At 52.8% G+C, this 24920-nt stretch overlaps 1 protein-coding gene across 1 annotated transcript; it reads right to left on the bottom strand.

Annotated features, from left to right (window-relative positions):
• Positions 1-491: 491 nt before the first annotated feature.
• Positions 492-13070, bottom strand: TXN2 (thioredoxin 2). Its single transcript, XM_039246183.1, has 5 exons — positions 12985-13070; positions 11760-12016; positions 9785-9908; positions 1194-1314; positions 492-743 (listed from the first exon to the last, which is right to left on the bottom strand). The coding sequence occupies exons 2-4, from the start codon at positions 12014-12016 to the stop codon at positions 1201-1203; spliced, it is 495 nt and encodes a 164-aa protein (XP_039102114.1). The 5' UTR covers positions 12985-13070; the 3' UTR covers positions 492-743; positions 1194-1200.
• Positions 13071-24920: the final 11850 nt, after the last annotated feature.

The raw sequence follows: 24920 nt of genomic DNA, 5'->3' as shown, positions 1-24920 counted from the left end.
GGGAGGGGGGGCCAGGGATGAGAATGGGTGATGAGAATGGGTGGAGCCGGGGAGGGGCTGGGGTGTTCCTGCGGCGAGCGCGTGCGCGCGCACACACACACACTGGGACAGTCAGCCCAGCGTCCTCACAGGGCCAGGCTTTCTGTGAGCGTGGCCACGTGCGGGCTGGCAGAGAAGGAAAGCCCTAGAAGCATCAAGGGGATCGGGTGTAGGAGCCCAGGCTTGAGAGGCAACCGTGTCTGGATACGAACCCGGGCTCCGCACCCCACGAGCCTGTGTCCTTCTCTGCGCAACAGGGACAGAAAGCGCCCTCTCGCCTTGTGTGCGAAGGCGGCCCCGCGACAGTGGCCACGACTGACAGCACTACTAGCAACAGGGGAGGCTGGCCAAGGGCAGGAGGGTGCTGGAGGGTCGGAGGAAGCAGGGACGGGAGCCCCACCTGGGAAGGGGACACGGGTGCTCCCGGAGCCCAGACAGAACAGAAGCTGTCGTCAGAGCAAACCCTGGCTTTATTGGTCCCGTCTGTTCACAGTGAGGCTTCCCGGAGGCAGCGGCCTGACTGCCTCCCCCCCCGCCCCCACCCCCAGTGCGTGTTCTCTGCCCTCATGCCTGGGAAGGCAGGAAGGTGGCTCTTTGGGGGGGGGGGGGGGGTTGGAGGCTACAGGGTAATTTCGTGTGGGGCCCAGGGTCCGTTCTTCACGGCAGGAGGTAGAAGGGATCACATAAAGTTCTTTATTACAGACCTACAAAAAATGAGAGAATTATATATTACCCTCACTTGTTTGGATTTCTGTTTTCTTCCTTCTTTTTCACAGAATAGCAGCAGGAGAGAAAAACTGCAGGAGGCAGACGGGCTAGGCACCGGGGTGCAGACCGGACAGGGCCAGGGAGACGCTGCTGCTGCCCCCCCCCGGCCCCGCGGGCTGGCCGGCCTGGGGCGCTTGCCAGCATCCTGGGGCGACCCAGGCGAGCCCTGGTGGGGGCAGACGAAAGACAGCGGGTGGGAAGACGGCTGTCCCCGGGTCAGTGGCAGTCAGCCGGCCCGGAAGCTGGAGGCTCCCAGGTTTGGGGGCCTGGTCTCCCAAGCAGGGGTCCATGGGGGCCGGACAGAAGGGAGGAGGCGGGAAGGGCCAACATAGAAGGTCGGAGCTCTAGCGGGGGCCCGGGTGGCCGAGGGCAGCCAGGACTCTTCCCTGCTTGTCAGCCAATCAGCTTCTTCAGGAAGGCCTCCAGCTGGTCCTCGTCCTTGATGCCCACGAACTTGTCCACCACATCCCCGTTCTTGATGGCCAGCACGGTGGGCACAGCGGACACCTGGGTGGAGGAGACAAAGGGCGGTGAACCCCTCTCCGCTGCCACTCGGCAGCCTTTGTGGGAAGTGCCGGCGGCTCACGCAGGGCGGGGCCTGCCCAGGCTGCGGGCGGGGCCCCTCCTCTCAGTGCAGGGGTCCTGCGGGGCCTGGAGGTCCACTGGCCGGGAGACTTTTCCACTGCGGGCTCCCAGCGGTCCCCTTCCTCCCCCAACCGCACGGCTGACTCACTGGCCCAGTGGTTTGGCTGCAATGATGGGAGAGATGAAAATAACCCGTGCAGCTGCAGGCCGGGGCTGGGGGCGGGGAGAGGCTCCCCAAGGGGGAGAGTCCCCCGAGGTGTGGGAGCCCGAGGCCTGGCTGTGCCACTCACTAGAAGGCCACACCACCTTCACAGCCCCAGTGCCCTCTTCTGTAAACCGGGCATGACGGGATCTCCCTGGAAGGTTCGGGACAGAGATTAAGGCTCCTGATACAAAGCTGAGCGGTTAGGAGCTTGGGCCCTGGGTGCGGCCGGCCCGACATTCAGCCACTCTGGGCAAGCCACTTGTCGCCCTGTCTGTGTTCCAGAACGGAGCCACCGAGAGCATTCAGACTAGGTCTGGGGGCTGCATGAGATGATGCGATGTCTTCACACAGCGCCCTGCACCTGGCAGGGGCCGGGTATGCAGTGGCGCTCAGCAAATGGTGGCTACAGACAGCATGGCAGACAAGTCTACCGCATGAGCCATGCTACCTGGCTGCCGTGGACGGTTAGCAGGGTCCCGACATTTCACCGACTCATCCTGGACAGTGCGGGGGGAGGGGCTCGGCTACGCACCGCCTGATGTTTACTTGTTGGGGGTTTGGAGGCAACATTCTTGGCCTGCGCAGCGTTTTCCCAAGTTCCCTCAGGGGACTGGTGCGCATTACACGGCATGTAAATGAGAACCGCTGCACACTCTGGCTTCTAGCATTTTCTGCAGCCTGACCTTTGCAGACATTTTTTAAAAATGGATAAACAGAACAAGATAAACAGACGCTGCGCACACGTGTAACTACAAGGTGACGACAGCAATTCCCACAAGCACCCCCGTCCTCAGGGTTCTGGGGCGTCCTGACCGTTGCTCACGAGCCGCCTCGGGAAACCAGGCTTCGCGGGTAGAACCGTGATGCCGCGCAGGGAACGGGAGGCCACATGGGCCCGGCCTCACACCGCGGGCGCTGCCGCCGCTCGCTCCCGACGGTGTGGCAGGCCCTGGCCTCCGCTCAGGGGCTCCAGGTGGACAAACGTGGCAGTCCTGGCCCCTGTGAGTCCCTCCAGGCCCTTCCGAGCACTGTCCTGGGGCTGATGCGGCAGCAGCTGATACGCCCCTCAGACCCCATGTGTGCCACGGCCCGTCGGCTGCTGTTTACGACCGTGGCATGGGAGGTGGCATGGCGCGCGTGTGTCCGGCATGCGGCTCGTTCTGTCTCCAGGCACAGGCACAGGCAGCGCCCAGAGAAACTTGCTCCGGCTGGACTGCACCCCAGTCATTTGGGGATGCGTGCCACGCAGGTAACACATAGGCTCCATCCCCGACTGGAGCCCAACGCAGGGCCTGAACTCACGACGCTGAGATCAACACCTGAGCTGAGATCAAGAGTCAGACGCTTAACCGACTGAGCCACCCAGGTGCCCCAAAAGATTTTACTTTTAATTTAACTTAAAATACGTATCTCCAAATGTCTGCTTATTTTTGAAAGAGGGTGAGCAGGGGAGGGACAGAGAGAGGTGGGGACAGAGGACCCGAAGCGGGCTCCGTGCTGAGAGAAGAGAGCCTGATGTGGAGCTCAAATCCACAAACCGCTAGATCATGACCTGAGCTGAAGTTGGGATGCTCAATGACTGAGCCACCCAGGCGCCCCAGGATTTTATGTTTTTTAAGTACTCTCTACACCCAATGTGGGGGCTTGAACTTACAACCTCAGAGATCAAAAGTCACACACCACTGACAGAGCCGGCCAGACACCCCCGGAGCTACATTCTTAGGCGCCCTCTAGTGGCCTGTGAGAGCAGCTAGGGTGCCTCAAATCCAGCCACTCCAGAAGCACCAAGCTCCAGCACTAACCGTGTCCCCTTTGCTTCTGTTTCTTTAACTGACATAAAAGCTGTATGTCAGGGGCAGCTGGGTGGCTCAGTGCATTAATCATCTGCCTCCCGGCTTTGGCTCCTGTCATGATCTCTCAGTCTGTGAGTTCAAGCCTCACATCCGGCTCTGTGCTGGCAGCTCAGAGCCTGCTTGGGATTCTGTCTCCTGCTCTCTAAATAAATAAGTAAATAAAAAGCTGCGTGTCATTGTACGAGAGGTGGTCTAACTGCTTTTATGTGTCCTGTTGGGATGGTGCCCCCTGAGGTGGCCCCAAGTGGACTCGTTCTTCCGGAACCCCACGAGTCCCACCACGATCACGCCCGTGAGTTCCCATGCATGCGTGCACACCCCCAGCCATGCCGCAGTCAGGACTCCCGCAGACATTCCAAGGTCTGGTCCCAACTGATGGGGGTGTGTTTGCAAAGCGTGAGCCTGAATCGCATGTGCGCACGCGGCAGCCGGTCCCGGCCCGGCTGGAGGACCTGGGGGGTGGCTGGACTTCCTGCCCCCGTGGAGGAGGATGCAGCTTTGCTGCTCCGGAGTTTGGCTCGCACACCAGGAGGGGCTGGTGCTTATAAACACAGCCTTAAATGGAAGCGCACGGGTCCTGGGCATGCGCCTGGGGAACGTGATCCGCGTGGAAGAGGGGCCTTGGTGGAGGGAGCGAGGGCGCTGCCTCCCGCTCACCTCTGGCAGCTCTGAGGCCTGACCGGGCGGGGGTGGGGGGAAGAGAGAGGAACAGGCGCTGCTCCTCCCCCTGCTCTGTGACACCCCTGGGAGCCTCCCAGGCTGGACCCGATGCCCCAAGAATTCAGCATGGTGTGTGTGTGTGTGTGTGTGTGTATGTGGTCTGTCCCTATGATCCTGTAGCTCAGCGGCTTGCGTGTGCGTGCTTGTGTGTGTGGGTGTGTGTGTCCCTCCCTATGATCCTGCAGCTCTGTGTGTGTGTGTGTGTGTGTGTATGTGGTCTGCCCCTATGATCCTGCAGCTCAAGAGCTTGCATGCGTGCGTGCGTGCGGTCTGTCCCTATGATCCTGCAGCTCAGTGGCTCGCACTCTGCCACTGAGCTTGCTGTCCTGCTCAGTCTCCCCCCACCAACTTCCTCCATCTGGGAGGACCTACCAAGGGACAGACACAACGCTACAGGTCACTGTAGGTGGGCGGCGTCCTCCTCGGCTAACGGCAGAACTAATGCAAAGGAAAAGATCACGGTCACCAAGGCTGCTACATACGGGGGGCTCCTTTAAGGGTCAGGAACGACACCCACCACTTGCATTCGCAACCTCATAAATGCTTGCCTCGAGGCGGGGGTCGCTTCAAAGAGCTGAAGACATGGGGCGCCTGGGTGGCTTAGTCGGTTAAACGTCCGACTTTCGCTCAGGTCATGATCTCGCAGTTCGTGGGTTCGAGCCCCGCGTCGGGCTCTGTGCTGACTGCCAGCTCAGAGCCTGGAGCCTGTTTCAGTCTGTGACTCCCTCTCTCTCTGACCCTCCCCTGCTCACGCTGTCTCTCTCTCTCTCTCCTAGAAATAAATAAAAATATTTAAAAAAAAAAAAAAAAAAAACAAAGAGCTGAAGACAGAGGCACAGATGCTGGATGAGGAAGTGCTGGAGCTGGGATCTGTCGCGAGACCTGTGTGGCTTTGCTGTGACATTGGGCCGTGCCACGCCTCGGCCTAAGAGCGACAGAGTCCCAGCAGGGAGAGGGCGAACAGGCAGGGGGCGTTAGGACTCCATGCTTCAAATGAGAAGCCTTTGGACACAAGAGGATTCTTGGACAAAACCATGATGGAAAAACTCATCCAACTCTGACATTCTGGAAAAGGCAAGACTATGAAGACAGTACAAAGATCAGGGGGTGTCAGGGGCTCGAGGGGAGGAAGGAAGAAAATGAAAAGGTGGAGCCCTTGGGGATCTGGGAGGCAGTGCAACTACTCTGTACGCAACTGTAATGGCGGGCGCGTGTTGCTGGACATTTGTCAAAACCCAGCGTCAGGTGGGCACCCTCGCACGCCACCAGGTCAGCACCGGGCTCCGGAATTTCTGCTTCTCAATGTTTGGTGCCAGGCTGCTGGCAGTGGTCACCTAGAAGCTGGTCCGAAAAGCAGAATCTTGGGCTCTTCTTAGACCTACCGAATCATAATCTGCTTTTAAGCGATATCCCAGGTCATCTTTGTGTTTGCGAAGCCCTGATTTAGAGTGCGTGCACAGCGGGGAGGCACGGTGACAATCGCTCCCAGCTAGATGTTCATAATAATATTAAGTATTAATACTCCGGGAGCTGTCTACGGGGTTAGGAGAAACATTAAAAAGAAGACAATTCAAATAAACCCTTACACGAGTTACCCAAAATGGTGACGGGGTTGTATCTGGGACAGTAAGATGACAGGGGACTTTTCCCCTTATTAATTACTTGGCTGTTTTTCTACTGCTTTTTAAAAGGGCCTTGTCCGCAAGGGGAGAAAATAAAAGAATAACAGCTCCAAGTGTGAAGTCAGAGGAACGCATAAAGCTTCGAGGGTCCACGGCTCGGGCCACTCTTTGCCCCCAGTGGCTGGCAAGGTCTTTATGGTCACGGAATGCCTGGCCATTCAGCGGGGACAAGGAGACGGCGAGCAGAGAGCTTTCCGTGTGGCCAAGCCAGGGTGGTGCATGATTGGGCGGCGGCCAGGGCACCCCAAAACTACCAAAGCCCTGAGCCTCTCCCTTCCCCGTCCTTTGGGAGACAGTGGGACTCCAGGGTGGCCAGCTGCCCGGAGGAGAAGTGTGGTGCGAGACGGAGGAGACCTGCCCTGAGGGTGTGTGCTGGGCACCAGGGAAGGTTCAGGAAAGGCTGGAGAGAGGCACCAAATTCCCTGAAAACAATTTTTCCCCCTTTTTATTTATTTATTTATTTATTTATTTTTTTAAATTTTTTAATGTTTTATTTATTTCTAGGAGAGAGAGAGAGACAGAGAGAAAGTATGAGCAGGGGAGGGTCAGAGAGAGAGGGAGTCACAGACTGAAACAGGCTCCAGGCTCTGAGCTGGCAGTCAGCACAGAGCCCGACGCGGGGCTCGAACCCACGAACCGCGAGATCATGACCTAAGCGAAAGTCAGACGCTTAACCGACTAAGCCACCCAGGCGCCCCTTTTCCCCCTTTTTAAAGTAGGCTCCATGCCCAACGTGGAGCTTGAACTCAGGACCCGGAGATGAAGAGCCGCATTCCCCATGGACTGAGCCAGCCGGGCGCCCCTCCCCGAACACAGGTCAAAGCGGTTTCTATCTCACGTCCATCCAACACGCGGGAGAGGAGGAAGCTGTCCCAGGAGGCGCCACGGATCTCTCAGCCGGAATGTCTGCCTCCTCTGGCTCTCGTCCCGGAGAACAGGTGTGAGGGAAGGAAGGAAGGGACGGGGGGGGGGGGGGGGGGGGGGGGGGGGGGGGGGGGGGGGGGGGGGGGGGGGGGGGGGGGGGGGGGGGGGGGGGGGGGGGGGAGGAAAGTCCCCGCTGGAGCTTCCTCAGCCCCACAGTGCCATCCATCCTGCTGGGACCTGGTGATGTGACCCATGCTATCTGGACTGCGGATGGGGGAGGAGCTAGAAGACCCTACAAGACCCACTTCCAATGCACAATCAGGACCTTGGGGCCCCGCCCTGCACCGCCACCTGGAATGCAGGTGCGGGCGGTCTCAGGAACCTCACCCCCCGGGGCAGGGGGGGGGGGGGAGATGGGCGGCACACGGTTGGCAGGAACTGGGTTATTCGTCTTCACATCTGCACCAGTTAAGCACAGTTCCTGGAACGTGGCTGGTGCTCAGGTGTGTCTGAAAGTTCCAGTGGCCGAGGCGACTGGCCTGGTGGCAGGAGTTAGCCGATGACACCTTATGCCTGCCCTTGACCCTGGGAAGGCCCTGGGAGCCCCAGCCCACAGCTGCTGCGGGCCTCAGGGGAGGGATGGACAAGGAGGAAGGTAGGGGCATCGAGCTGGCCAGGAAGGACCCCCTTGACTCTTGACTGAAGGACCAGTGAGAGAGTTTTAAAAAAACAGCAGCTTGGGGTGCGTGGCTGGCTCAGTCCGTAGAGCACGCTACTCTTGATCTTAGGGTTGTGAGTTCGGGCCCCACAATGGGGATATCGCTTACTTTAAAAAAAGAAAGACAAAACAGAACACAAGAATAACTCACCCCCCTCCCCTGCTCTGGCCCTTGTCAGTGGCCCTCGGTCACCCAGTGCCACAGTCTCACTTGGGTAACACCCCCTCACTCATCTGCAGTGCTCACTGGGGGCTTGGCCTGCCCGGCATCTGTTTCCTGTGCCTCTGGCTGGGGCAGCCTGGTCTCCTGGCAGGTGATCACTCCCACCCCAGGGCACCCCAGCGGCCCGCCTACTCTCATCCCTGTCCCCCTGGGGACTGGCTGCATCTCTACTCTAGCTGAGCCTGGACTTACCCCCTCTTTCAGGGAGAAGGGAAGGGACGGATGGAGGAGGGATGGGATGAGGGTTCTCTGACCACATCTGAGCACGTCAAGAGAACCAGAAATCTGATTTTCACGGGAAATCTTGTTTCAGGTACCAGCATCTAGTTCAGTATTTAAAACCAACCAACCAACCAACCCGAGGGTCAGATCAAATGTGCTGGAGCGCCAGCTTTGGCCACAGGCCACCAAGTGTAACCTTGGCTCTGTGGTAACAGGCTCCTCAGCACCCCTTCCATCTGACCACAGTCACCGCCCCCAGTGGCCCGTGCTCTCACTCTGCTTGGTTCTCCATGCTGTCCAACCAGCCACAAAGCAGCTCTCCCCTTTCTCCAGCTGTTGTCGTCTCTGAGGCCCCCACACCCCATGCATTTCCTGCTCCAGGCACACAGGCCCTGCTAGTCTGCGAGCAGCCTGTGCTCACCCTGACCTCAGGGCCTTTGCACTTGATGTCTGCTCTGTCTAGATTACTCCTCCAAAGAGCTGTTCCATTTCCTTCCTCTCTCCAGGTCTTTGCTCAGATGTCAGCTTCTCAGAGAGGCCTTCCCTAACCTACCATTTTATTTTTTATTTACTTATTCATTATTATTTATTTTTTAAAAAGTAAGATCCTAACCCAACATGAGGCTTGAACTCACAACCCTAAGATCAAAGGTTGCATATTCTACTGAGCCAGCCAGGTGCCCCCTAACCCTTTTAAAAATGAAACCCTCCTATGGGGCACCTGGGTGGCTTAGTCGGTTTAGTGTGTGACTTTAGCTGAGGTCATGATCTCATGGCTTGTGGGTCGAGCCCTGCGTCGGGCTCTGTGCTGACAGCTTAGAGTCAGGAGTCTGCTTTGGATTTTGGGTCTCCCCCCTCTATCTGCCCCTCCCTAACTCTTGCTCTGCCTCTCTCTCTAAAATGAATAAACATTAAAAAAAAAAAAAAAAAAAAAAAAAAAAAAAAAAGGAAAAAAAAAGAAACCCTCCCCAGCACCATCTCCTCTTCCTGATTTATTTCCACAGCACTTATTACTTAAAGCAGGGATCCCATGGGACAGACCCGGCCTGCTGCCTGTTTGTGTAAATAAAGTTTTACTGGCAAACAACTATGCCCATTTGTTTATATACTGTTCCTGGCCGCTTTAGATGGCAGTTGAGTTTTTGCAATAGAGACCAGTGCCCTGAAAAAGCTTCAAGTACGTTCCACCTGGTCCTTTAGAGGAAAAGAGTACCAACTTTGTTCACTGCCATTATCAACAACCAAGTAACAGCACCTGGCATTTAAGACACTCTGAACGCACATCTGATAAATGCACACACAGACTAACCAAAGGCATTAGACTACCCTGACTTGGGGTGTGCTGTGCTCTTGGCCTTTCTTCTCTGTGCCTCCTTCATGGCCCCACTCAGAGGTCCCCCGAAAGGGGAGCACTCCCTCCCCCTCCCCCACCTATCAGTCCCTTCTTCCTGTGCGCAGCAATGCGGTCAGCACTACCACCGTGTGCTGAAACCATCTACCCATGGCTCTCCCCCTAAACTAGGGGTGCCGGACACAAGGTGATCACCTTCTTTGTGCCAGAGTCACGGATGCCCGGCTCGCTGTGGGGCTCCCAAGTGACTGCCGACCAAATGTGGGTGGCTGAGTACATGCGCGGAGTTCATCAGTGCCCTGACACTCAGACAAGAACCTGGCGCTTTGGACCACACGCTCCATGTCCTACAAGTGAGCAAGACAGACAAGCGGCTCAGAGGGCCAAGAGAGTCCCATGTGCAAAGTGCTCTGAACTCCCAAGAGCTCTAGAAAAACCCGAGACACCTCTTCCTGGCTGCCTGGTGGCCCCTAAGATGTGTCTCGCACCTGCTATCGTGCGGCCCAACGCCCCCCACACCAGTGGCACCGTGGGAACCCCCCGCCGATTCATACCTCATATTCTAGGGCGAGGTCTGTGTGGTCGTCAATATCCACTTTGGCCATCACCACTTTTCCATGCTGTTTGGCCACCACCTTCTCTAGCCTCGGCCCCAGGATCTTGCACGGGCCACACCACCTCAGAGGGGGAGAAAGGAGGCATCCGGTCACAAGAGCTCTCAGCCATCGATTTACTGTCTCCCGAAAAACTTCCCTTGACCCACATCTTTCTGAGGGGCCTTTTGCCCTTATTAGCTCTGTTTACATGTTTGAATATTAACCTGTGATGGCGACACGCCTAATGATAAAGCCAGAACTCTGCGGCTGGGGGATGTCCAGGGGTCCCAGGCTTCTAGAACATGGTCTTTGTCGGGAGGCTTTTATAAAGGTTATTTCAATGGATGTAAGAGAAATGCACTGCCATACAGAAAAATACCAGATGCGAAGTTAAACGGTTTGGGCTCAAAGACTCCTCGCCTATCAGTTGACTGTTCCGGGGCCTCGGTTTCCTCTTTTGAGAAAGAAGATCGTGCCTCTCCAAGCAGCGAGGAGAAATCCACGAAGACGATGGTGCATAAACACGCGCTATCAGCCACAGGGTAACTCTGGATACTTCACGGACCCACAGCTACAGGGAGGATGGACCAATGGCTGGGGGAGCACCTAAAACCGGCGAGTCGCTGCGCCAGGACCTTTTCAGCTTTTACTGCCCAGGACCCTCAACCCCACAAAGGAAAAGAAAACACCTTCCTAAGACACTGGGGAGCTTACGAGGTCAGGAACCTGTGCCCGGTCCCGGGGCTGGTGGATGGCACACCGCATCTGCAACCTGAGGTTAGGTCTCAAAAGTCTCCTTTCAGCCCTGGTTATTCTGTGATCCCGCAGGCCCCGCGGCGACGGCCTCAGGCCCCGCGGTGACAGCTAGCACCGCGCCCATCACAGCTGTTCCCCTCCGGGCGGAGAGCTCTTCGGGGACGGGCTGGCGTCTCCAGGTCACGAGGGACAGTGCCTGGCACTGAATGAACAAACTCACGTCTTACTTCCTCGTCGGAGGAAACGACGCATCAGCGCATCAACCATTTACTTTGGAAGTGCTCTCTCTGGACGGCTTGCGAAACCAGGGAGGTAGAAAGCTCTGCCTTCCACGAACTCCTGGCCGGTGACCCCTATTTTACTCTCAGCCTTGAAAACCCTTTCCGTTCAGAGATTTCAGTTAAGGAACTCACGACACCTAAAAACCCAGTCTGTAAGACCTTATCTCCTGTTGTAAGTGAACAAGGGGAGGCCCCACGAGGTTGCACGGCCTGCCCAAGGCCCTGTGGTGAGTCAGACAGAGTGGGAAAGAAAGCACAACACTCTTGTCAGACATCTGCCCGGAAGGCCTGCCAACTTCGAACCCAGGCTAGGCCAGGTCTGTCCAGTTCTCTGGCAGCCTGGCGGCCGGTCAGGACCCGGAGCCTGGAAGTGAAGAAGGCCAAGCTAATGATTAGGAGGCTAGAGGCAGGATGTCAGAATCCCTAAGGTCCACTTGCAGAGCACGGAAAAGAAAACCCTGCCAATCCCCTGCCCGCTTGGATCTCACTGTGGTGACGCTGATAACTTTGTGCCAGCCCTTCCCAGGTTTGGTGGGAAGACGTTCCAAAATCAACTTGTCTGCAGGGCCAGGGGATGGAATACACCACGAGCCAGAGGATGTGATAGTCCTGTTTTTCTTGCTTTGGTCCGAGCTGAAGGGGACGCTGAGCCACCGGAGCAGTGAGATACAGAACGTGTTTCTCAGCACTAACGACAGGGGGCTTCGAAGAGCGTTTTACTAGCCTGTGTCTTACCAGAAGGCACTCGATCTCAGCAAGGCCTGGATCTTCCCAGTCCTTATAACGAGACTACATCTGAGAGGCTTCACACGTGGTACCGAGACGTGGCAGGTACTCGGTCAACACCGGGCCCAGCACCACCCGTCTTCTGTTGACCCCCCCCCCCGGGGACTCACTGTGCATGAAAATCCACAACCACTGGTGTTTCACTGTTGACAACTCGGTCTTGAAAGTCAGGTCCATCCTGGATATTAAAGGTCGTTGTGCAGACTCTGGTGGTGTATATTGACCGGGCCTGGTTGGGTGTTCCTGTCCGGGTGTCACCAGGACTGCACTGCAGGGCCCTGGAGGTGAGGGGTGCCCACCGACCCTGGGGTGGTTTCCTGGAGATGACAGAGGCCAGGAACCTCCTCAGGAGAAATCGCTGAGCCATCTGTGAGGGAAAGAGGCAGAACAGTTCAAGACGTCAGCACCTCAGGAAAAGAAAGGTATTTGGGGAGATCTGGGGGGGGGGGGGGCTCAAAATTCTGGGACTGAAGAAGAATGCCCGGAACTAATATGTAAGATTTCTAGAATAGCGGGCGCCTGGGTGGCTCAGTGTTTAAGTGACCAATGCTTGGTTTCCACTCAGGTCATGATCTCACGGTTCATGGGTTCAAGCTCTGACAGGCTCCAGGCTGACAGGGCCGAGCCTGCGAGGGGTGCTGTCTCCCTGCCCCTCCCCCATGCTCTCTCTCTCAAAATAAACAAACTTAAGAAAGAAAAAGATTTCTAGAATAGAGGTCAGTGAAGGGTGAGAAATGAGAATCAAAAAGCAGAGTCACATGCCACGACTGAAAAACTGGACTGATGACAAAAGGGAAATCAGGATACCCCAGATTGCAACAGAAGGGAGGCAGGAACCTACTGTTCTCATGGAGCACCTGCTAAGGGCCAGGTGCCTTACACACATTACAGTTCTCCCAGATCACCCAGAACGAAGTTTCTACAGCACTGCTCATATCAGCTAGGGAGTCCGAGGCTTAGGTAATTGTGACACGCCCAAAGTAACCTATTAAATGAGAGTCAACACTGGAACCCAAGGCCGTCTGTAAATTCTTTATTACTCTTTTTAATGGGTGCTTTAACGGGAAATCAAGGAAAAAGGGAGTTATCAAAGGATCAAGAAAGAGGAATCGCAACAATTCAAGGGGGGGAACTAAGAGGTTCAGGACCCGGAGCGTGTGGGGGTACTAAAAAAGAAGGGACATGCGTGAGAGACCGGGGACTGGGTCTCCGGAGGACAGGTTCCCCCACCCAGCCCGAGGTCTCCGCCCGGCCGGCCGCCGGCCAAACGCAGGAACAGACCCGGAGCGTGTCTCCGCGCGACACCACCTAGAGCCACCCCCACGAGCCTCCTACCTCCCTGCAGCGCGAGCGGAGGGATGCACGGCAAGGCCCGCCCCGCCAGCCAAGGGCACTCCCGCCGTCACTTCCTCGAGGGAGGGCCTTTCGAGCATCACTTCCGGGGACAGGCAACCCGGAGCACTTCTCTCCGCAACTCGAGGGACGGCTTGCATCGTCCACCAATGGGGCAGGCGGGGGACGGCACGGAGGAAGGGGTGGAGCCTCAGTTAGGGACGGGAAGGGAGGGGTTCTCGGCAGAGACAGCGGAAGAGGGGGCTGGCCCTTGGAGGGGAAGGACCGGAAGAAGGGGCGGGCTCTCGGGGGAAGGGACCGGAAGTGGGGCGGGTCTTGGGGGGCGGAGACCGGAAGAGGAGGTGGCCCTCGGGGAGGGGCCAGAAAAGGAAGGCGGGCTCTCGAGGAGGGTCGGGAAGAAGAGGAGGAGGGAGGAGGTGGGAGCGTGAGGGAGTTACCCAAGGGCGAAAAGGGCGGGAGGGAGGTGTGGTTCCGGGTTATGCAAACCCTTCACCGCTTACCCCCTTTGTTTCAGTGTCTTCCAAAAACTACAGGTGCAGGAGATTCTTTTTTTTTTTTTAAACCTTTATTTATCTTTGAGAGACAGAGAGAAACAGAGCACGAGCAGAGAGAGAGGGAGAGGGAGACCCAGAATCTGAAGCACGTTCCGGGCTCTGAGCTGCTAGCACAGAGCCCCACGCGAGGTTTGAACTCACAAACCGTGAGACCTTGACCTGAGCTGAAGTCCCACGCTTAACAGCCTGAGCCACCCAGGCGCCCCTGGGTGCAGGAGATTCTTTTCCTCCTTTTTACAGACGAGGCAGCTAAGCTCCTTGAAGGCGGAAGTGCTGGTTAGGAGCATAGACCCTGACTGGGAGTAAAGAGGACGCTTTGTGGCCCTTGTCTGTCACACGAAACTGTACAGCCTTGTGGTTTTGGACAAGTCACCCTGGCCCGGAGGGGCTTCGGTTTCCCAGTATGTGACATGAAAGGCTGGCGTGGCTCAAGCCTGTGTCCGGAGTTGCTGGGGAACTGGGCTTGGACAGGGTGTCAGGTGGCCATGGTGCTCGGAAGGTCTGCCTTTGAGGCCCTGGATAAAGTGTGGGGACCTGGGAACTTGCTTGGGCCTAGACCTTCTTTCGCACCCAGCATCACTGCCCTGGACAACAGGGGTCTAAGTGTCTGTGTGGCACAGGCTGGAGGCACAGCCATCTCTTGTCTCCCCTAAACCCTCTCCCTTACATTACAACCACTCATGGCCTGGTGATTCTACGAATACATCGCTGCCTTTTCCCTTCTCCTTGCCTTTGCTTAATTTGAAATGCTCTTTTCCCTCTCCACTTGGAACACCTACTCATCACTTCCCTGAGCAACATGAATTGCTTCCTTCTCTATAGTGCTTTGTTCATAACTCTTATGTAACACATTGTATGGTGTCTTTCTCTTCCCCTAGACTTTATGCTTCCTGAGAGTAGGAATTTGTAGCTTTTACTTGACTCCATATGCCCACCAGTCATCCAGTGCCTGCCTCAGAGGATGTCCAATAGATATTTATTACACACCATCTTTGGGTATCTCAGGGAGCGGTTTATAGAAAGGTTACATGATGTGTCCAAGGTCACGAGGCAGGTAAATTGGTACAGCCCCTCCTTACACCTACAATTCAGTCCACTCCAGCCATCGGGAATCCCTTACAGCTCCAGAGTGTGCTTAAATGGGTCTCCGGGCCCTGGATTTGGCAGCTGCTACTCTCTAGGACCGGAAGGCGCTTCCCTCTACTCTCCAAGGGAGACAATAGGCATCATCTCTGGAAACCCCTCCCTGAGCCTCCTGGCGTGGGGGAGATGCCCTTCTCGGAGTTTCCACAGCCCCTGTGCTTCTGTCAATCAATCCCCACACTCACCACTCTGTATTGTTACTGTCTCTTTGTTTGTTTCTGCTGCATTTATTACTGATTAAAAAAAAGATGTTAAAAAAATTCAGGACACCCCGCTGGCTCAGTTGGAGGAGAAGTTGACTCTTGATCGCAGGGTTGTGAGATAGAGATGGGTGTAGTGATTACTTGAAAATAAAAATTCTTAAACACACACAAAATTCAGTCTTAGTTTGCCAATGGCTCTCATTCTTCCTTCTTGCCCACACAACCCCTGACCATTTCCTTGGGGCCAGTTCAAAGCCGAACCTGTCCACGACCACCAGTTTCACAGAAAGCAGCCAGGGCCCAGGATGTGGGGGGAGATGATAGAGGGTGACAGTACCATCCAGGTTCCACCCACAGGGAGGCCAGGTGAAGATTCACAGACTTCAGACGAAAGGGCCGGTGGCCTCACCGTGACGCAGTCTAACTAAAAGTGGGCTGGAGAGGAGACGGGTAGCCCGTCAGAGGCTTTCGAGGACATCTCGTGGGCTTGTGTCAAACCCAGAAAAACCAACACCAGAAGGATGGGGAGCCCAGGGAGGCAGTCTTGTGGAAAGTTTCACAAATCCTCCCACATTGGGAGGTGCAAAAAGTCTAGAAGGCACCAAGAACCTCACTCATTTTGGCAGAAGAACTCACTCTGGGGTTGGGGAAGTTCACAAAGCCACCACGGACACTGAGAAAGGCTCCGAGGGGGGCACAGTTCCTCAAAGCACCGTGATCACAGACCAGAGCCGTGGGGATCTTGCTACCGGTGCGGAAAATACAACATATTGTCTGTTTCTTTATTCCTCACTCCTCACTGTACTGTCAGCTCCCAAAGGGTCCATCTGTCTCTCTGCGGCTTATCTCAGGGCCTGGTGCATCCAAGCAGGTGTTCACTGATTATTTGTCCCGTGAACAGACGGCAATAGCACAGTCTTCTTATCCCAAATCACATTTTCTCCGTCATATCACATGGCTCCATTATACTCTTCCCAAATCAGTGCCATGTTTTTTTGTTCCCACCTTGTCTCGGCCATAGCACGCTGTCTGTTCTCTGTGCAGTTGACAGGTTTGCTCCCTCACTCCCCTGGCATGCACGTCCTCCGGGGTGGGTCAGGGAATCTTTGGAATAGGCCCACAGCCCCTGGGCACCACTGGCTGCGTCAGTCTTCCACTCGATAGACTGTCCATCACAGCCAGGAGACCAGGTGAGAGCATGGGCAGGCGTGGCCCTCCCCGCCCCGTCTGATCTCTCGCTTTCGCCTCTGCGCATGCCCAGGACTGAAGCCAATAGTCGTAATCCACGGTGGGAGCCCCTGAGGTCAGCATCCTTTGGTGCAGCTGTTTTTGCTAATTCCAGATGCCATCTGGCAGGGGGAGCTTCCCCCTTGTCCTCTTTAATTTCTGTTTTTCTGTAGCTCTGGCACTTTCTTTTCCAGGCGCCTATTAATCCTATTCATCCTTTCCACTGCACTTTCGGAAAGGCCCATTTCCCCTGCTCAATTCACATTCTGAGGTCCGAAGGAGGACCAGTCTTGTTTATCCTCATTCCATAGTTACTTCACCTCTCGGCCTCAGGGTTCCCATCTGAGAAATGGGAAGAATTATGCCTTCCTTACAGGGGGCTGGGAGAGCGCAGGAATGACTGAGCATGGGGCCCGGTGCACGTGAGCGCCTGATGGATGACGAGTCTCTCTCTGCAGGGAGAGAGCCTATGACAAGCCTGTATTCCCAGTGGGCCACGGAGGGGCTCCGCAGCTCCATGCAGGCTTGTCTGCCCAGCCAGAGCCGACCTGGGCTGGGTCTGCCTCAGTCGCCAGGCAGGCTCAGGGCACAGGTTGAAAGGAAGGGAAGTGAGCCAGGGCTAGCAGCCTGAGCTACAAGGGAAGCTTCTCCTGCCGCCCCTTGCTGATATTTATTGCAGTGATTTTCAGGCTGCGGGATGTGAGCCGCCATCGGTGGGTTTGTGAAATCAATATAGTGGGTTGTGATCAGCTTTAAAAGAAACAAATGGAATTGGAACTATCAGAGCATGTTGTGTGTTGTAAGTATTATTCCGTGGGACAGCTGGTCGTGTCATGTCTGTGCCCGTGTGGCCTCGGTTGTGATTTAGAATGTGTTTTTACTGTAGGTCATGGTCAGAGGGTTTGAAAGCTGTTTCACTGGAGTCACTCAACACCTGATGCTGTTTTTTAAGGAGGTAGAAGCTTAAAAGTGCTACACTGCCCCTAGCAAGGGTCTGATTTGACCCTTGACTGCTGCTTCTCCCCACCCACTGATCCCTACATACCAGTTGGCCAGTCTAGGCCATCAAAATGCAACATGAGGCTCTAACCCAGGCCAGTGCAGCAGGCAGCAATGGTTCTCAGCAGCGGTCATTAGCAGAAGTGTCCACATGGTGGCAGTGTGGTTCACGCAGTCTCCTCAGGGGACCAGGCTAGCTGGGCACAGCCCTGGGGCACTGGCTCCCTCGGGTCCACAGGGCAGGGGACAGGTGTGGGAGACAGGTGCATCTCAGTGACCATGTGTCTGGGGATTTCATAGCTGGAGGGAGGCACCTTAGAAAAAAATCAACGAAGAGAGAAGTAGTGGGGCACAGTCTAAGCTCAGTTTCCAAGAGGTATTTCTCCTGAGCTATCTTTGTTTTCAGTTTCCATCCTGATGGTAATTTTTATATGTCTTGTGTGTTTTTTATTAAAAATTTTTTTTGTGTGTTTTTTTACATTTCTTACTTTTTTTTTTGCATTTTACATTTACATTTATTTTTGAGAGACAGAGTGTGAGTGAGAAGGAGCAGAGAGAGAAGGAGACACAGAATCTGAAGCAGGCTCCAGGCTCTGAGCCATCAGCACAGAGCCCAAATTGGGGTTCGAACTCATGAACCGTGAGATCATGACCTGAACCCAAGTTGGACACTTAACTGATTGAGCCACCCAGGCACCCCTTGTGTGTTCTTTAAAGAATGCTTTTACAGAACAATTAGAACTGTTAACTTAATGTTTTGCAGTTCAAGAAGCTGGTTTCGAGGTGTCTGGATGGCTCAGTTGGTTAAGCATCTGACTTTGGCTTAGGTCATGATCTCACACTTGTGGGTTCGAGCCCCTCATCAGGCTTTGTGCTGATAAGCTGGAAGCCTGGAGGCTGCTTCAGATTCTGTCTCCCTGCTCCTCCCCTGTTCTCTCTCTCTCTCTCTCAAAAATATATAAACGTAAAAAATTTAAAAAACAAACAAAAAACCCACAAAATAATATCTGACTCTTGATCTCTGCTCAGGTCATGATCTCACAGTTGGTGAGATCAAACCCACACGGGGCTCTGTGCTGACAGCGCAGAGCCTGCTTGGGATTCTCTCTCTCCCTTTCTCTCTGCCCCTCAAAATAAATAAATAAACTTAAAAAAAAAAAAAAGAAGCTGGTTTCGTGTTCCATTGTGATTCGTGTTCTGTCATCTTTCCAGCAATTACTGGAAAAACAAGTCCCCTCCCCTCTCTGCCTTAATTCTTGAAGAATATTTTCATTGGATATGGAATTCTAGGTTGATGTATTTTCATCCTTTCCTGTTTTTGAGCCAGGAGACTATGCTATAAAAATAGCCTTTGGATTTAATAAAAATCCTAACTCTACCATATATATATATAAATTTTTTAATTTTTTAACGTTTATTTATTTTGAGAGACAGAGCGTGAGCAGGGGAGGGGTAGGGAGGGAGGGAGACACAGAATATGTAGCAGGCTACAGGCTCTGAGCTGTCAGCACAGAGCCTGATATGGGGCTCGAACTCACAGACTATGAGATCACGACCTGAGCCTAAGTTAGACGCTTAACCAACTGAGCCACCTGGGTGTCCCTAGACCTTGTTTCTTTAAATGTGTAGGATGAGTATAAAGTTGAAATCTTATTCTATTGTAAGCATTAAAACCCCAACATTGTTGGGGCGCCTGGGTGGCTCAGCCAGTTGAGCATCTGACTTTGGCTCAGGTCATAATCTTGCAGTTTGTGGGTTTGAGCCCTGCTTGAGGCTCTATGCTGATAGCTTGGAGCCTGGAGCCTACTTGAGGTTCTGTGTCTCCCTCTCTCCCTGTCCCTCACCCACTCACTCTCTGTCTCTCTCTCTCTCAAAAATAAATAGACATTAAAATTGAATTATTGTTTTAAAAAATGCCAATAGGGGCGCCTGAGTGGCTCAGTCGCTTAAGCGTCTGACTTCAGCTCAGGTCATGATCTCGTGGTTCGTGAGTTCGAGCCCTGCGTCAGGCTCTGTGCTGACAGCTGCTTCGGACTCTGTGTCTCCTTCTCTCTCTGCCCTTCCCCTGCCCACGCTCTGTCTCTGTCTCTCAAAAATAAATAAACATTAAAAATTGTTTTTAGGGGCGCCTGGGTGGCTTAGTCGGTTAAGTGTCCGACTTTCGCTTAGGTCATGATCTCGTGGTTCGTGGGTTCGGGCCCGCGTCGGGCTCTGTGCTGACTGCCAGCTCAGAGCCTGGAGCCTGTTTCAGTCTGTGACTCCCTCTCTCTCTGACCCTCCCCTGATCACGCTGTCTCTCTCTCTCTCCTAGAAATAAATAAAATATTAAAAAAAATTGTTTTTAAATAAAAAAAAAGAATGCCAATATACTTGGCGCATAGTAGGCACACACAAAGACATTTCAGAAAGGATACACTTGGCTATAAGAAACAGAATGCTGACCCAAAAGTGGCTTAAATGGTAGAGATTTATTACCCTATAAAATGAGAAGTCTAAAGGTAAATAGTTTCGGGTGATTAATTCAGGATTCAGTGACATTAGGGCACCGGGTTGGTTTTTCTGCAATGTCCCTGGCCTTCCCCCACCTCCATGGTCATAGGGTGGCTCTCATGGCTGCAAGCATCATATCCTCCCAAAGCAAGTGGATTTCTCATCCCATGTGATGTGGCTTTTAAAAATCAGGCAGGGGGCATCTGGGTGGCTCAGTCGGTTGAGCGTCTGGCTTCAGCTCAGGTCATGATCTCACAGTTCGTGGGGTTTGAGCCCCACATCAGGCTCTGTGCTGACAGCTTGGAACCTGGAGCCTGCTTCAGATTCTGTGTCTCCCTCTCTCTGCTTCTCTCTCTCTCAAAAATAAATAAACATTAAAAATATTTTTAAAAAATCAGACAGGACAATCTTTCCCTGAAACCCTCCTTCCTTCTGCATGACCAGTGGTGGGTGACATGGCTTCTTTTAAAGCAATAAGTGGCCAAGGGCTATGAATTAGGCCAATGTCAGGGTTTGTTCCCTGGAGATGGGCCCCTGTTCCCTGAGCTCTTCCAGCTATATATGCTCTGAACAAAATCAAGAAGCTGCTAGCCAGCTAGGGGTGAGGGGATGGCTCCTGGCAAGGTAGCTGGTATAATTCTAAAAATCTATAGAAATTTATGGAAAGCAGTAAAATAAAGTAAAATAGTATCAGCAAAGGAGTTCAGACCACTTGATGGTTCAGGTGATGGAAGGTCAAGAAAGATGAAAGCCAGAGGCAGAACTTTATGGAAGGGTTGGGTGGTGGAGACTTGTTTTACATAGTAATAAAATTTTACATTGCGCCCAGGCTTTTCAGCTATAGACTGCATTTCCCAGCCTCTCTTATAGTCTCCTCTGTGACCGTGTAAACAGGCTATGGTAATGCAAGTCATTTGTTCAACTTCCAGGCCGTTCCTTTAAAGTAAAGGTCAGCAAACTTTTTCTTTAAATGTCCAGATGGTAAATACTTTAGGCTTTGCAGGCCCTAAGGCCTCTGTTGCAACTCCTCAGCTCTGTTGTTCAAAGTGCCGAAGCAGAAATAGACAACACCTAGATGAATAAGCATGTCTGGGTCTCAATAAAACTTTATTAACACAAACAGGCAGTAGGCCAGATTTGGCCCGTGAGTTACTACCAACCTCTGCTTGGCCAGCCTCTGCTTTAAAAGGATGGGGTCCCGGGGCTCCTGGCTGGCTCAGTTGGGGGAGTGTGCGACTCTTGAATTTGGGGTCGTGAGTTTGAGCTCCATGTCGGGTGTACAGAGTACTTAAAATAAATAAGTTAGTTAAAAATAATTAAAGGATGGGGCATGCCGTTTCTTTCTCTCTGGTTGGAATGTGGATGCATTGGCTGGAGCTGGAGTAACTGCTTTGGACCACAGCGTTCAAGTCCTTTGTGGAAAATGGCGGAGAAAAATGGTAGGAGTTTGAGTCCCTCACTCTGTGGAGCCCCATACCCGCTCTGTACTGTTCATATCGACTGTCGCCTGCGGGAGGACTAAACATATCTTTTTTATATCACTTGTGGTTTGGGTCTCGTAATGGCCGCCATATTAATAGCTTAGCCACCTTATTTCATAGACCCTAAGAGGCCATCAAATACAAATTGCACAATTATTTCATGTGTCACTAAGAAATGAAACCACCGCTGTGCCTGTTATTATTAAGCTTTGTTTCTGAGCTCCAGACCCACTCTGCTGTATTGTGGTTTGTGATGACAGCACTGGGAACTAGTGAGCTATGCTTGCCTTTGCCTGGAGGCCAGCTTCTGCCACTAAGGGTCATTGGAGGGAGACTGGGGGGGGCGGGGGAGGGAGGGTGGACAAGGGACTTAACCCTTCCTCTTTGCTTCTTGTTCTTACTACTGTCCAGAGCACTGGCTCCTCTCCCAGGCTACAGCCATTGGCTCCTGCCTCCAGCTTTCTTCGGGACCTCAGAACCGGATTCGTCATATGTCTCGAGAGGTACCAGCACTAGGCAAACCGTGCCTCCTTTTCAGAGGTCTGGGTTCCGGCCCGAGGTGGGGGTGGTACTGGGTTTGCATATATTGTCCTTGAGTTATCTCTGTGTTCCCTTTGCCTTTTCAGTCCTCAATGCCTGTATTACAAATTCTCTCTCCCTCCCTCTCTCTCTCTCCATATATATGTATTAAATGTTTTATTTATTTTTGAGATAGAGAGAGAACGAGTGAGTGAGAGCGAGCCCGAGCCGGGGAGTGGCAGAGAGAGAGGGAGACACAGAATCCGAAGCAGGCTCCAGGCTCTGAGCTGTCAGCATAGAGCCCAATGCGGGGCTTGAACCCATGAACTGTTGACCTGAGCCGAAGCCGGATGCTTAACCAACTGAGCCACCCAGGTGCCCCAACAAGTTCTCTGTATCAATCGTCCTCATTCGAAATGCGTTGTGTAGCTTCTGTTTTTCTGATTGAACCCAGAATAATAAAACTGTTGGTTGTTACACGGTGCCACCATTTTTCTCACCACTTACAGTTCTTATTTTATGCTTATTGAAAGAGTTTTTTTGATTGATTTTTAAATATTTTATTTATTTTTTTAAAGTTTATTTATTTATTTAGAGATAAAGAGAGAGAGTACACAGAAGGGGCAGAGAGAGGGAGAGAAAGAGAATCCCAAGCAGGCTCCCTACTGTCAGTGCAGAGCCCGATGAGGGACTCTAACCTCCAAACCATGGGATCAAGACCTGAGCCGAAGTTAGACAATGGACTGAGCCACCCAAGTGCCCCTTTATTTTTTGTTATTTTTAAAAAATGTTTAATGTTTTTTTATTTATTTCTGAGAGAGAGAGAGAGACAGCGTGAGCAGGGGAGGGTCAGAGAGAGAAGGAGATACAGAATCTGAAACAGGCTCCAGGCTCTGAGCTGGCTGTCAGCAGAGCCTGACGCAGGGCTTGAACCCATGAACCATGAGATCACGACCTGAGCCAAAGTCAGATGCTTAACCTACTGAGCCACCCAGGCGTCCCAACAAATTTCCTTTTTAAAATATGTTTATTTATTTATGAATGAGAGTGAGTGTGTGTGTGTGTGGGCACGTGGTAAGGGCAGGGAGAGGGAGACAGAGCATCCAAGCAAGCTCCACTTGCTCTCCTGAACTGTGAGATCATGACCCGAGCTGAGATCAAGAGTTGGCCACTCAACTGACTGAGCCACCCAGGCGCCCCAGTGAAACTTTCAATACATAGATATGATGGATGAAATCACTGGCTATTGGTGGCTGAACTTAATCTCTGGTCCCTCTCTCCTTCCCTGGAGGTAAGGGGGTGGGGCTGAAAGTTTGAATCCTCTGGTCACCTGGATGTCTTCCCCAGCAACCAGCTCCCATCTTTAGGGGCTTTCCAAAAGTCCCCTCATAAATCCCAGTGTGGCTCATCAGGTCTTGTTATGAATAGCAAAAGACACTTTTATTGCTTTTATCACTTAGGAAATTCCAAGGGTTTTAGGAGCTCTGTGCCAGAAATGGAGATGAAGACCAAATATATTTTTCTTATTTTAAGTCACAATATCACAGGTGGGAATAGAGGGAAGTAGATCAGGACAAGGCGTTTATGTAATCCCTTGGCACTGCTCTACTTTCTGTATATCCTGAGGACTTGCTGCTTAAGTTTAAGGTCTGTTTTCTCTTTAGGACTATGAACTCCATGAGGAAAGGGATTCTGATTCTTTTATTCCCCATTTTACCCCTAGATGCCTGGCACAGTTTTTAAAAAAGATTTTATTACTTAAAAAAAAAGATTTTACTTATTCTTAAGTAATCTCTATATCCAACATGGGGCTCGAACTCACAACCCTGAGATCAAGATTTGCACGCTCCACTTAGCCCTGAGCCTGAACATAGTTGGCACTCAGCAAATGTTTGTTAAAAGACAGAGAGAGAGTAAAGAATGAAGTGAGAGGTGGCTTCAGTTTTGGTGTATGAATGGAAGTCCCTTAATCTGGTCCCCAAGAGTGGCCCTCTTTGAGGCTTGGGTTAGTCAGGACTCTTCCGTGGCAAGTGTCAGTGTTATAGTAAGCAGTTAGGTTCTAACGGATACCTGGAGGCCAGCAAGGAGGAAGTCATGGCCAGCTCTCAGGGGCCTGCCCTGGTAGCACGTCCCAAGAAGCCAGATCAAACCAGACAGGCCCAAGATGGCGGGCGTGTGCCATGATAGGAAACCTCTGACCAAATTAGGAAGAAAAAGGGCTAAGCCCTGCTTCTCTGCTCCAAGTAATCAATAATTTGCCCCCTAGTTCACAACTACTGATAAAAGATAGAAACCCAAGCCCATAGACACAGCTCTCTCTCTCTTTCCTCTCTCTCCCTCTCTTGAGCTTGCTGGAGCTCACATCTCAATAGTGTACTTTTCCTTTTAATAAACTTGCCTGCTTGTGTTGCTTCTCCATTGTTCTGTGTGTCTGTCTTTGAATCTTCTTGTGACAAGACTAAGAACTTTTGGCGACTCCTTTGGGCGGGGCTGGGTTGAGGCCCCAGGACCCCTCAGCCACCCCAGTTCACCCAGCAACGTCAGGCACCAACTCGAACCAGCTCATGCAAAGGGACTTATTAGCTCATTATAACTGGCATGTTCAGGATGCAGCTACAGTGGGATCAGGGCTCACAGAGGGTTGCGTTGCTTCTTTGGGTTTCTTCATTGTGTTGATTTCATGTTCCATATAGTGGGAAAGATGTTTACTACCAGTCACAAGAAGTCCTGCTTTGGATTGACAGTCTGACAACAGGAAAGTCCCTCTCCCTCCCAGGTTCCGACCGTCAAGTCTCGGGAAAGACTCTGATTGGCTCTGTGTGGGTCACTGTCCAACCGCGGTGCATCTCCGATGGACCAGTCGCATTATATGTCTGCCTGACCCCGCCCCCACTCCCTGCCTCCACTGTGATGGGTGGTCCTATAGCGTTGGTGGACATTGAGTGGGTTCTCCAAAGGAAGGCGTGTGGATTACAAACATGCGGGTATTAAGGGCTGTTTGACCCGAGTCCAATAATCCTTCCATTTGCCATATCCCTTCTTGATCAATTCATGTCTGATAAAGTTGGGAAGAAGTTGAGGCTGGAGGAGGGTCCTTTGGTCAAAGAAAGTTGTGCTGGGCCAGATTGGTTTTGCCTCGGTGAAAGTCCCTTTCAAGTGCAGAGCGTTTGATCTCTGTGAAATACTGGTTTGTCTTGGCTGACTTTCATACAAGTATGATAGTTAGTAGGCTGCTTGTGGTTTTACTGAGGCAAAGACAGACACCAGACTCCTGAGTTTCCACCAGTTAATTTCAGGCAACC

This window comes from Hyaena hyaena, unplaced genomic scaffold, assembly GCF_003009895.1.
Source record: "Hyaena hyaena isolate Hyena2069 unplaced genomic scaffold, ASM300989v1 scaffold_280, whole genome shotgun sequence".
NCBI classification, from domain to species: domain Eukaryota; kingdom Metazoa; phylum Chordata; class Mammalia; order Carnivora; family Hyaenidae; genus Hyaena; species Hyaena hyaena.
The sequence above is the reverse complement of the archived record's forward strand: the minus strand, read 5'-3'. Positions and strand labels throughout refer to the sequence as shown.